This window comes from Nanorana parkeri, unplaced genomic scaffold (genome assembly GCF_000935625.1).
Source record: "Nanorana parkeri isolate BGI_ZX_2015 unplaced genomic scaffold, ASM93562v1 scaffold399, whole genome shotgun sequence".
Classification (NCBI taxonomy): domain Eukaryota; kingdom Metazoa; phylum Chordata; class Amphibia; order Anura; family Dicroglossidae; genus Nanorana; species Nanorana parkeri.
Genome location: NW_017306667.1, coordinates 278,537 through 292,256, shown reverse-complemented (window position 1 = coordinate 292,256; position 13,720 = coordinate 278,537). Strand labels below are relative to the sequence as shown.

General features: G+C 42.0%; 1 protein-coding gene across 1 annotated transcript in view; it reads right to left on the bottom strand.

Annotated features, from left to right (window-relative positions):
- The window catches only part of SCAF11 (SR-related CTD associated factor 11), a 59,909-nt gene that overhangs the window by 39,607 nt on the left and 6,582 nt on the right, over positions 1-13,720 (bottom strand). Inside the window, exon 5 of the mRNA XM_018559485.1 lies at positions 13,105-13,196. Within this exon, the coding sequence (XP_018414987.1) occupies positions 13,105-13,196 (92 nt within the window). The remainder of the gene's footprint in view (positions 1-13,104; positions 13,197-13,720) is intronic.

The window sequence follows — 13,720 nt, the reverse complement described above, 5'->3', positions numbered from 1 at the left end:
GCTTAAGCTACTGGGTACACATACACATATATACAAAAAAGGACATGCAAAATATTACTATGCAATATTTACACAAATTGGTCTGGATCCTATTAAAGAAATTATGTAATTTGTAATTGTACAAAAAAAAAAAAACCTACACATTCCCTTTAAATCCCAACACTGCACCAAAATCTTCGTATAACTGAAGACCCCAATAGTCTTTTAATTGAATTTATGTAACGTTTGGTCCCTGCAAACTTGTTAAAATCCTTCCCTCCGTTTTTCAGGATAGTACAGCTCCCATCATAGTTCCACAGCCAATGGCTGACATCAGCAAGGCTGCAATAACAAGCGCCGATGTCACGTCTCTGCCACCTCTGTTTTGCCATTCATAAAGCACAGCCTGTGATGATGCTGGAGTTGGCTGGGCCATGCTTTATGAGTTGTAAATTACAGAGATGAGTGAAGACATGATATCAGCTCTGTTGTCTGTTAAGGTTGTCTTGTGGATATCGGCATTGGCCGGAATAAATCAGGACCGGTACTATCTGGGGAGACTGAGGAGGGTTTTTTTAACTTGTTTTCAGCAAGAAGACCTTACATAAATGCTAGGAAGTAAATTGCTATTAGGGACTAAAAAAGTATGAACTGGATAGTGTCTGGAGTTGGGCTTTAACCACACTTTGCTGATTATCTACCATTACATGACAGTGTATAGTTCTTAGGGATCAGAGCAGCTGAATAATAACAGTCTATATAGCAGATACATAAACAAGCTGACTGCAGTATCATTGAGCAGACAGCTAGGAAAACTGACAGCTTGTAAAGATTTGTGGGTGTTAGCAATAGTTGTATTAGGACAACATGTGTTAGCAATAGCTGTATAGGACAATGCGTTTAGTTTCGAGTATTACAATACATCTTTGGACCAGGGTTAACAGCCACGTTGCGATTACTGCTGGGCAAAAGGAAACATTTTTCTAGCTGTGCTGGCAAGGATCACTGAATCCCACAGGGGATGTGTAATTCAGTATACAATAATAGACACTGGCATGAAAGAGTTGGAGCTGGATGCAAGGAAATGGTACACACAGTAACATCTTATTTCTCACTGCCAACTCTGACCAACAGTGTACACTGGTAGATGTAACCCCCTTGGAGTTCAGTGAACCATACAATAAAAAACACAACATTGCTCCTTGGCCCCCTGCTGGCTAGAACTGAGAGCTTGCAGTATCCATGTACTCATTTGCTCTTATTGTCATCGCTTTAGATTTTAAACAGTGGTGATCCAACAACATCTAAACTTTTTTTTTTTATCTCGACACGTCCTAAGGTTTTGATTCAAGGCTTCTGACAAGGTATCCTGTGATAACCAGTAGACATGAAAACTTGCTTCTTACGTCAGCTATTTGAGAGAAGAAAATAATGGCTATAAGAGCTGCTTGTAATTTAAAGCATGTATGTCTTCCACGCTCCTGAGGATCTGCCCACAACCGAAAAGAGCTTTTAATGCGAGGAAGTCTTCCATAATCATCAAGAAGCTCATGTGTTGGCCAGGTTAATGCCTGCAAAACAGATTTAAAACCCACTGTAGTAACAGAGACTTGAAACTCGAATTTGATTCTTTCTTACTATGTCATAAAAATGAAGTGACCAACATTACAATAATTTTTGCTCTGAAAGCATAACCTGAACATTCATGCCTAGTTTTAGAACGTTGGTTTATCAGGTCAGTTATTTCAATATATGCCCTTTATTGGTTTGCATATAAAAAAATAATAATTCAAAGTGCAGATGTTAGCCCAAAAGGTGGCTAATAATTCAGATCTGCTTCTGGTGTTGCCTTGCACCTAGAAATGCTGATGCTTGGTGCTAGGTTATACCTAGAATCTAATGTACAGATCAATGCGTATGCAAATATGTATACATTTGCATAAAGAGGAAATACCTAATGATCTAAGGGAAATTATTAAATTTATATCCTACATTCCTTCTATAAATATTTGCACTACTACTTGGCACAAATCACAAGCCTCAGACAAACAATTTAACCATACTGAGCAGGGCTTAAGTGTCATTCCATCTACAGCTCTGGAAGAGATACAGTATGTCTCTCTATGGGTTGTTCTAACACCCAACATCTTGTTTCAAACAAAATCTATTTCTTAGTATATTATGGAGAGGTTCTACTAGGTCATGGAAGACATATGACCAAATTATTTAACAAGTTTAATATTTTAGTATCACAGATATTGACAGAAGCCTTCATTCAATCTAACAACTATGACGTAACTGCATATACAATATAAAAAATATTTTTTTTGTTATTATGTACACATTTAAATACAGGCATACATATAGAAGTATGATGCGTTACATTAGGAAGGATCTTTTAGGAATCTAAAAATCAGACAAAAGTAAACTGAAAAGGGTCACGCCTTTAAAAAAAAATTTAAAAAAATTTAAAACAGATATAAAAAGATCAGTTGCCCTAACACAGCTACTAGTAACACTCACAAATGTGCAAATTGTTTATGTATTGGCACAAAAAATATTGAAATAAGTATTCAAGAGCCACTAGAGCAATACTAAAAAAAACAAAAACAAACACCACCTAATTGGCATCAGGGCAGATGGTGCACTCATTTACAATGTCTCTCACAGACAATTGTATACGTTTACCAAAAACTATTTTTAGAATTATTTTATGTCACTGCATTTGCAGAGCCTACTGGGCTTTCGACTTAATCTGCACATTCCTTAAACATATGGTAATGATGGCAGGTTATAATTTTAGGACTGTTGGTTTTAAACACTTAAAAATACTTAAGATCCCAGTATTATTTCTTCATTGCAACTGAACAATGAATGGCAAAATACTATAAGCATTTACACTTGGGACCGAAGTATTGCTAGATGTCGACATTGCAAGAGGTTGGGAATTTTAGTATATGGAGATGGGAAGATAATGAAAGCCTCGAAAGTGCAAGATTCTAGGTTGTCACAACCTTCTGGTGAGTGGAATGTATAACAGGATTTGGCACAGAGTGAGGATGTTAGAAAAGAAAGTACTTTCGGGTACAAGGTTTCAATAGGGGTGCTCTGTATACCTTTTCTAATAGTTATACTTTTACACTTTCTCTCCCTTTGGATGCCAGCATTTCTTTATCATTGTAGAAACTTCCACAAAGCGCATTTTTCCCCCCAATCGTTGAGTAACCTCAATTAGACCAAATTTGTTTGTATGGGATGGGAGTAGAGCCACTATTCTTTGCAACATAATTTCCTTTCTGTTGTAATCTCATACTACCAGCCCATATATATGACACTACAACATTTTCATCCACATTTTTCTGTAAAAGTCAAATCTTCCTTCAATTCTTTAGACCTGAATGGACAGATGGGACTCCAGAATTTATTGGATTATAAAATACTGATTTCTAGTTTATAATCCAATCCATCTCTGGCACTGAGATGACGAAGTCAAAATATGATTGAAAAATTTCTGGCCAGTCCATAAGAGGATGTCTACCAGAAACTGAACAAACCAAAATTCCTTTCAATGCTTTTTGAGTGCATCAACAGATAGTCTATAGTGGTGTTTCTCAACCTGTGGAACCTCAGGACCCACATTTGTCCTTTGTCATTAAGTCGCGAGGCAAGTCGCACCAGAATGCACAGCAGTGCAGGTAATTGAACTTGGCAGCTTGTGTGTTTGGGGTGTCATTCAAATGAATGGCAAAGCAACAAGCCTCCTGCACCAGAAACCACAATAGGTGTGATTAATGCACTGTTCTAGTGTGAAGGGAACACAGGCACGTTCCAAAAAAAGTTTTTTTTCTTTAAAGGTCCACCCAGACTCCCTAACTTACGAGAACTGCAGGGGATCCACAGCCTGGGGACCAGTGTGGACTGATGTGCTTCGAATGAGTTCTATCCATATATGTGCATTGCTTGTACAGCTCCCTTCCCCGCCCTGTAGAGGTGCCCGAAGCCAGAATGTGACATCACTCCGGTCCAGGCACCTCTACAGGGGAGGCAAGGGAGCTGTAAACAATGCACATATGGATGGAGCTCCCTCCTGGCCATACCCCCAATAAACCCCACCTCAAGCTTACACTCGGCGCTGGGCAGCATATTTCGAATGACTGCTAGGCGCGAGAACGGACAGTGCTGCACTAGGGGGAGGCTGAGGAGCCGCTCACCTAGTGCAGTGGAAAGCATGCGGCGACCCAAGGATCTATAGTTATATGTGCAGAGTATGAAGACTGCAGAAGCATGACTTTAGGCTTGTTCCATGTTGAGGGTGCTCAAGTTTGAAAAGTCGAACAAAATTTTGAATCCAGGTGAGGTGATGGTTGGTAGTGGGGACGTTTTCCTTCACTTTGTGCCTTGAAGACAACAAAGTGAGAAAAATTGCTCCAAAGTGTCACCACATTCAGTTGTCACCAAAAAGTGTCCCCATTGGAAGAATCACCATTTAATATTGCTGCAGCGGCACCATTTTTTAAAACTTTCCTCACTTTTAGATCCTGATGGCAATGATAACCAGGAGGAACACAGCAGGGCCAGAAAAAAGCAAATAGGAAAAATCATTAAAACCTCCAGACTAATGTTATAGCACATGTAAAACGCAAAACAAATTTAACACACTGCTCAAAAAAATTAAAGGAACACTTTTAATCAGAGTATAGCATCAAGTCAATGAAACTCCTGCGATATTGATCAGGTCAGTTAAGTAGCCGAGGGGGTTGTTAATCAGTTTCAGCTGCTTTTGGTGTTAATTAAATTAACAGGTGCACTTTACAGGTGAAGGCCACTGACATTTTTTTCCCTACTCATTTTTTGACTGTTTTTCACCAGTTTTGCATTTGGTTAGTCAGTGTCACTACTGGTAGCATGGGGCAATACCTGGACCCCATAGAGGTTGCACAGGCATGCCAACTCCTCCAGGATGGCACATCAATACATGCATTGCCAGGTTTGCATCGTCTCCCAGCACAGTCTCAGGAGCATGGGGGAGATTCCAGGACACGGGCAGTTACTCTAGAAGAGCTGGACAGGGCCCTAGGTCCTTAACCCATCAGCAGGACCGGTATCTACTCCTTTGTGCAAAGAGGAACAGGATGAGCACTGCCAGAGCCCTACAAAATTACCTCTAGCAGGCCACTGGTGTGAATGTCTCTGACCAAACAGACTTCATGAGGGTGGCCTGAGGGCCCGACGTCCTCTAGTGGGCCCTGTGCTCACTGCCCGGCACCGTGGAGGTCGACTGGCATTTGCCATTGAACACCAGAATTGGTAGTTGTGCCACTGGCGCCCTGTGCTTTTCACAGATAAGAGCAGATTCACCCTGGGCACATGTGACAGACGTGAAAGGGTCTGGAGAAGCTGTGGAGAACGTTAAGCTGCCTGTAACATCGTTCAGCATGACCGGTTTTGGTGGTGGGACAGAGAAGGTCTGGGGAGTCGTATCCATGGAGGGATGCACAGACCTCTACAGGCTAGACAATGGCACTTTGACTGCCCTTAGGTATCAGGATGAAATCCTTGGACCCATTGTCAGACTCTACGCTGGTGCAGTGGGTCCCTGGTTCCTCCTGGTGCACGACCATGCCTGGCCTCATGTGGCGAGAGTATGCAGCCAGTTCCTGAGGATGAAGAAATGGAAACCATTGAATGGCCCCCACGCTCGCCTGATCCGAATCTGGGGCATTATGTCTTGGTCCATCTGACGCTGATAGGCTGCCCCTCAGTCTGTTGAGGAGCTCAGTGATGCCCTGGTCCAGATCTGGGAGGATATACCCCAGGACACCATATGTTGTCTCATTAGGAGCATGCCCCGACGTTGTCAGACATCCATACAAGCATGTGTGGGCCATACAAACTAATGAGTGCCATTTTGAGTTGCTGCTGAAATTTCAACACAATGGACTAGCCTGCTGCATGATTTGTTCACTTTGATTTTTTGGGTGTCTTTGAATTCAGCTCACTGTGGGTTGATAATTTTTTATTTCCATCAAATGATGTGGCATCCTTTTGTTCCTAACATATTACCCAGTCCAGTATACAGTAGATATCCAGCATGATATTTTTCTTCATTGAGATCTGATGTGTTTTCCAAGCGTTCCTTTATTTTTTTGAGCAGTTTATATTGCAGCTTATTGAGACCTAAGACGTGGTTGCTGCATTAGTTTTCCTTTTTATGGCTTTGCCCCCCTTTATTTCCATCTGCTGATCCTGCCAACAACACACGTTTTATGTGTCACGAACAGTGGAGGCACAGTACTGTCATCCTAAGCTTCTCTCCTGATCTGGACTAAAAACACCTCCACTGCTCCATTACAAACACCTCCACCGCTCCATTACATAGGGAGGAAATGGCTTGAAAAGCTGATTGCATTGTTTGGAGATTTCAGTTCATTACACAGAAACAAAAATACGGATATTGGATTTCTATCAGGATCAACATGTAGCATTCGAAACTTGCAGAAAACATATTTCGCCTGAAATAAGAAAACTAATGTAGCGAGCACATTTTAAAATTGGTGACTTACAAAATACCAGGATTTTCATACGTGCCATAAAAAAGTAATTTCTTGGAGTTTCTTAAGGGATAAAAGGACAAGACGTAGTTCACAGATGAATGGGTTAAGGCTAGTTCACACCAGAACTGCGTGCGTCTGCGCAGCTGCAATGCAGTCTGCCGCAACTACCACAATTTAAGCAGTTTTTGCCTAAACCGGGATTTCAGGTGCGTTCCGTTGTGATCCAATGCAACTAAAATTATTCTGTTTCTGTGCACTAAATTACATTTTTGTGTATTTTATCCTAAAAATACTTTGATAAAAATTTGCGCAAATACAGTGCAACATAAAAAAATTGCAACTAGCATCTTTTTATTCTACAGGGCCTCTGCTTTCAGAAAATATCTAATTGTTTGGGGGTCTGAAGCAGTTTTCTAGCCAAAAATTCAGATTTCATCGTGTGTTCAAATGTAAGAAATTGCTCCTGACTGCAAGTGGTTAATGAATGCCAAGAAACAGATTTTATAGTAAATACAAAAACCCTGTTTTCCCTCTCGTTCATAAAGAGGCAGGATCAGAAGTAATTTAGCGACAACTCGAATGCCCAAAAGCAGTACAACTGAGGAGTGAGCAACAGCAACAAAAAGCTAACACCCTAAACCCACATAATGGTGTAAAAACAGAGGGCAGCCTGCAGCTTAAAGAAATGGCTGAAGGACCTCATGCTTGAAGCTTGCATCAGCCGAGGCCTGAGCATCCACCTCGTAAAACACCAAGTGAGGGCCTTGCAAATCTAAAAAAATAATCCCTAAAAAGCCCAAGAAGTGCTTATAGACCTAGTAGAGTGCACCTGGGCAAGAAAAAGGTGGTACTGTGTCTTTTAAGCGACAGGTTTTAATGACGATCTCCCTGAACCACCAAGAGATGGAAGCAGAGGTTGGTGCTCCAGTGCAAGGACCATCAAGAATGATGAGTCAAGTCTTTTTAATGAAGTAGTGGCTGCAAGATAAACATGCAAAGCAGAAACCACATCCAAGCAGTGAAGAGAAATCTCCATTGTACTACTGTCCCGGCCAGTTCATCCAAAGTCCTGGTTGAAGTTAAAAGCAGAAGCTACCTCAGGAAGAAAGGAACTTCTGGGCCACAAGACAATATTGTCCTTGTGGAAAGTCAGAAATGGTTATTTACAAGACAAGTGGTATCAAGAAAAAGCCTTGTGTGTAAGAGGATAGAGAATATCCCTGATGGGTAAGAAAGGCAGTTTTTGGTGAGCCAAAAGAACCAGATTTCCGTGGAGTCACTGGTAGTTGTACAAGTGGGACTATAAGAGAGAGACCCTGTACAAAGGCTTTAACCAAAGAGGCAAGCAGTCTTTGGAACATGATAGCAAGAGTCAAATTTTAACCCTTAATGCTGGGGCCAAATGCCGATCCAGATCAAGATTGCAAAAAAGAGACAAAATCTTCCCAATGTGTATTCCAGGGATGAAATTTTTTTTACCATGCACAAAGCAAAGTATGCCTTTCATGACAAAAATGTCCCTGTACCAGATCCATCGGGCCAATTTAGTGTTATGAGAATCACTGGAATGCCCTGCATCTCAATCCTGGGGAGCAGACAAGAAAGAAGTTTCAGAGAAGGAAAGGCAGAAAAACCAGGCTGTACTGGTCCCATGGAGCCACCAAAGCATCCACTACAGCCAGAGGATCTCTACATCTGGAAACAAACTTGATGTTGAATCTGGAGGCCAGGAGTTCCACACCTGGCATCCCCCACCCACGACCAGACTCTCTGAAACACCTTCAGTTGAAGATACCATTTTCCTGGGTCCAGGTGTTGCCAAATAAGGCAGTCTGCTTGCCAATTGCCCCACATCCAGAATGTGAACGGTGGATAAAGTTGGAAAGTGCAGTTCTATCAAGACCGATTTTCTTCTGCTTTACTTTCCACAGCAAGCTTCTGGTTCCTCCTTTATGGTTATGTATGCAACTGCAGTGGCATTGTCTGATTGAATCCTGATCAAATGACCCAGTAGCTGAGGGGGTCCAGCATTGAAGGGATAACCATATTCCTCAGAGCTTCAGAATGTTGACTGAAAGTGACAACATTCCCTGCACCAATGGGGTGTTTGTGACTCCTCCCCCAGCCTGTTATCAGTCATCCAGGATATTAGAAGAAAGGATTTCTCTGATTCTAGGGCTGGGTTCCTGGGCTACTAGACTAGAGAACCTGGTCTTGGTTGGGTATTGCCTCGTCATAACCTCATCTTTTATATTTAACAAAAAAAATGGGTGTGTTATTGTGCTTTGGGGCACTAAAATTAACTTAAGCACATTAATACATTTTTGGGGATTGATAAAAAGTTGCGCCAACACAAAATTTGCAACTGCCACTATTTAATTCTACAGGGTTTTGGCTTTCAGAAAATATATAATGTTTTGGAGGGCTGAAGTAATTTTCAGGCATAAAATGTGGATTAGATCATGTGTGCAAAAAAACAGGCATTGGCAGGGAAAGGGTTAAGAATCACAAACTAAGGCCGAGTAATCAGCCGAATACTTTTTATTAGGTAAGTCTGCAGAAATGCAGACTGAAGCAAATGTTCAGATGCTTGTATAAAACCCTACCAATTTCTAAAAGGCTTTGTTACAAATTTTAAGAACTCCAGGAAACCCCTCCCCCCCCCCCCCCCCCGTACTGCAAGGGTTAAGGGCTTTTTTTTTCTTGTCTAGGTCAAAGTTATACTGGCCAACTGTCGCACCACTCCCTCCAGCCCGTCTCCTCCTTCGCTGCAGCACTGAAATCGTCCTCAGCAGCCTCACGTTTATACACTGTGGGGAATTTATCAAAACTGGAGCAGACAAAATCTTAACTCAACAAACTGAAGAGAGAAGGTGATTGGATGCCCTGGGGAACTGCTCAGTAGCCCTAGTGCAAGGGTTAATCACATTTTTTTCTTCTTTAGACTCTAGTTTACTAATTTTGTTTCTTTGAAATGTAGACTGCTTATGTGGATACACCATGACAATTAAGTCAACTACAATGTTGTAGCTTTGAAAAAAGAAAAAAATTCACACCCTGCAGAAGTTTTGTACATTGCATCCTAGACATTAGTACCCAGTAACCAGCTCTACCTGCACATTAAAGCACTGACAAAGTCTATAAGTACCTGTTCTTAAAATGGCATTTTAAAGGACCACCATCATTTAAAGCTTGTATTCCAAGCTCTATGGAAGGGGATTTTCTCAAAACTGAAGCAGACAAAATCTGGAGCAGTTGCCCATGGCAGCTAATCAGCTTCTCTTCTCAGTTTGCTCAGGTAAGATTTGAAAATGAAAGATAGAAGCTGATTCGTTGCAGTGCAAATTTGCTTCAGATTTTGTCTGCTCCAATTTTCATAAATTCCCTTATTGTGATTAACCTCCCTGGCGGTCTGATTTTTAAATATTTTTTTTTTCATTTGTCTATTTTTTATCCGTTTTTTTCCCTTTTACGGTTAAATTTGCAGACGGCTTCATCCCCCTGCAACGCGTATGCTCGCAAGGGACGGAACCCGGATGCCGGCATCTGCCGGAGAACACAGCGGGGATCGTGGACAAGGTAAGTGTGGCGCTGTGTAATCCCGAGTGTGGCTCGGGGTTACCGCTTTTGGTAATGAAAATTTACCCCGAGCCATTCTCGGGAATACCACCAAGGAAGTTAATGCAAATACATGATACTGTTTATTATATTATTTATTCAACATTATTTCTAATTTTCTTAAGATATATAGACCAATCTGCCCAGCAAAGTGACAGTGACCATTTTTGGGACAAACTAACACTAACAGATGTTTTTATACTGGTTTAATTCACATGGATAAAGGGCACAAAAAAAACAAAAACACCTTACTGCAAGTGAGCAAGCATTCATGGCAGAAAACAGGACAAGAAGTCACAGACAGACCAGACCTTTGGGGTCTTATTGCTTTCCTGGCAACATACAAATGTCCCAATTTCACACCCGAGATTCTGCACTGCTTATTGTGTTGGCAGTACAGTCTTAAGGTTTCTGCAAGGATACAGATAGTATTATACAGCGTGGAAAATAATTATTTGATCCCCTGCAGATTTAGTAAGGTCTATAATTTTTATTATCATAGGTGTATTTTAAATAAGAGACAGAATATCACTCAAAAATCCAGAAAAACCACATGATACAAATGTTATAAATTAAGTTGCAGGTCAGCAAGTAAAATAAGTATTTGATCCCAAAGCAAAACATGATTCAGTACTTGGTGAGGAAACCCTCGTTGGCAAGCACAGAGGTAAGACGTTTCTTGTAGTTCGTTACCAGGTTTGCACACATCTCAGGAGGGATTTTGGTCCACTCTTTACAGATCTTCTCTAAATCCTTAAGGTTTCTTGGCTGTCGCTTGGCAACTTGAAGTGTCAGCTCCCTCCATACATTTTCTGTAAGATTAAGGTCTGGAGACTGACTAGGCCACTCCATGACCTTAATGTGCTTCTTGAGCCACTGCTTTGTTGCCCTGGGCGGTATGTTTTGGGTCATTGTCATGCTGAAAGACCCATCTTCAGTGTTCTGGCTGAAAGGAGGTTCTCATCTAAGATTTTACAATACATGGCCCCGTCCATTGGCCCCTCAATGCGGCAAAGTCGGCCTGTACCTTTAGCAGAGAAACTGCCCCAAAACATAATTTTTCCACCTCCTTGCTTGACTTTAGGGATGGTGTTCTAAGGATCCTAGCCAGCATTTTTCTTCCTCCAAACATGGCGAGTTGAGTTAATGCCAAAGAGCTCAATTTTGGTCTCATCTGACCACAGCACTTTCTCCCAATCCTTCTCTGAATCATTTAGATGTTTATTGGCAATTGTCAGACGGGCCTGTACATGTGCCTCCTTGAGGAGGGGGACCTTGCGGGCGCTGCAGAATCTCAATCCATGGCGGTGTATTGTGTTACCAATGGTTTGTTTGGCGACTGTGGTCCCAACTGCCTTGAGATCATTCACAGGCTCCTCCCATGTAGTTCTGGGCTGATCCCTCACTTTTCTCATGATCGTCCTTACCCCATGAGGCGAAATCTTGCATGGAGCTCCAGACCGAGGGCGATTGATGGTTATTTTGTATTCCTTCCATTTGTGAATAAATCGCTCACAGTTGTTCTCCTCACCAAGCTGATAGTCTTGCTGATAGTCTTGTAGCCCATTTCCAGCCTTGTGCAGGTCTACAACCTTGTCCCCAACGTCCTTTGACAGCTCTTTTGTCTTGCCCATGGCGGTGAGGTTTGAATGAAAAAGAGATTCTGTGGACAGGTGTCTTATATACATAACAAGTTGTCGTTAGGAGCACCTTAAAGTGACAGGACTAATCTGTGTACCACATAGCCAGACTGTGGGAGCCAGAATTATTGTTGGTTGGTAGGGAATCAAATACTTACTCACTGAACTGCAACTCCATTTATAACATTTGCATTGTGTGTTTTTTGGGGATTTGTGGTTGATATTCTGTCTCCATCATTCACAATACACCCATGATAAAATTTATAGACCTTTCATTTCTTTGTAAGTGGGCAAACTTACAAAATCTGCAGGGGATCAAATAATTATTTCCCTCACTGTATATAGTCTTCCCTTGAAGGGACCTGTTTGTCAACATGAAAACCACATTACATGAACATATATACTGCAGAACTCAAAAAGGAAGCCTGCTGTTTCTTCCCTACAGCGAGCTCCACAGCCAAATGCAGGTCTGAAGGTGGCGATACACCTGATTATAGTACGATAATCGTCAGGTGTATGTAAGACCGTACAGTAGAAACAGTCGCACGTCTTTTGTCTTACAAGCACGTTGGAAAACCAGCCGAAAATCGTACGGTTTTCCTCGGGTTTGTGGCGTGCACGAAAGACAAATGCCGGACGGGCCGGTGTGCACAAGCGCGCACTACCCGCTCAGCACTGCAGTCATCGGAAGCCCTCCCCTCAGCGGGGCGGGCTTGCGGTGATCGCAAGTACGATCTGCCTGTCCAAGATGGGCAGATCGTATGAGCATTTAATTACCTTACAACCATTGCGCGATGAAAGCCGTGCGATGGTTGTAAGGTGTATGGCCAGCTTAAGTTGGGGATCTTTATTTAAAAGGCATCTAATGGCCTGGCAGCTGACAACCATTGGAGGGTTAAGATGGGTTGGAAGCAGCAGGTGGTTAAAATTGGTAACAGAATTGGAGTCAGAGCTTGGTTAATATTTTGCAACAGGTTTGTCAAGTTGATGGTATGGTTTACCTGACTTTTGCTGGCCATGCACACATTACTCCCATGAAGAAAAAACTTTTACATATTATAGTCTAATCTTGAAATTGATTCCCTACCACTATTTTAAATGCTTTCAATAATTTTGGAGGGGAATGAACCCCCCCCCAAAAAAAAGAGCAATCAGTTGGAAAACTGGCAGTTTTTATTAAACAATATATAGTGCAACTGACCGATTTAAAAAATATTGTATTCAGGGAAATGAAATGTTGACATTGAAAATTATTGGAGAAGCAGGTGAAATTACTATAGGTTGCATACTAAAACTTTGCATGATATGCTTACCTGTTAATGTGATTTAAATCAGTGGAGTCAGAAATGGATGCAACCATGAAATCATCAGTCAAGCACAGGCCATCATAGCTCTGATTCCTCGACTGAAACAGGAGAAATGCTGTATTTTATAAAAGACCTAAATCAACAAATCTAAACATTTGAAAGTAACCGCATGCGGTCATTACCTTTGTTAGCTGAACAAGTCTATTCTACATCCTTCTCACCCTTGCTTCTCTGTTACTAAGGCGGAGTTCACACCTGGGCGTTTTTCAGCGCTGATCAAAGCGCTGAAAAACGCTCAGCAAGTGAAATCCCATGAATCCCTATGGGCATGGTTCCCACCTGGGCATATTTCAGCCCGTGGAAACACGCTGAAAAACGCCCTACGCCCAAACAAGTACAGGAGAATCTTTGGGGCGTTTTTCCACGCATATCCATTGGTATTCCTGAGTGTGGATCGGGGTAAACAAAGCGGTAACCCCGAGCACACTCGGGGGTACAGCGTAGGACTTACCTTGTCCGCGATCCCCGCTGTGTCCTCTGGCCACTTCCGGGTTCCGTCCCTTGCGAGCGGCCGCGTCGCAGGGGGGGCGGAAACGGAGGGAAGTTTGAAAGTTAAAAAAAA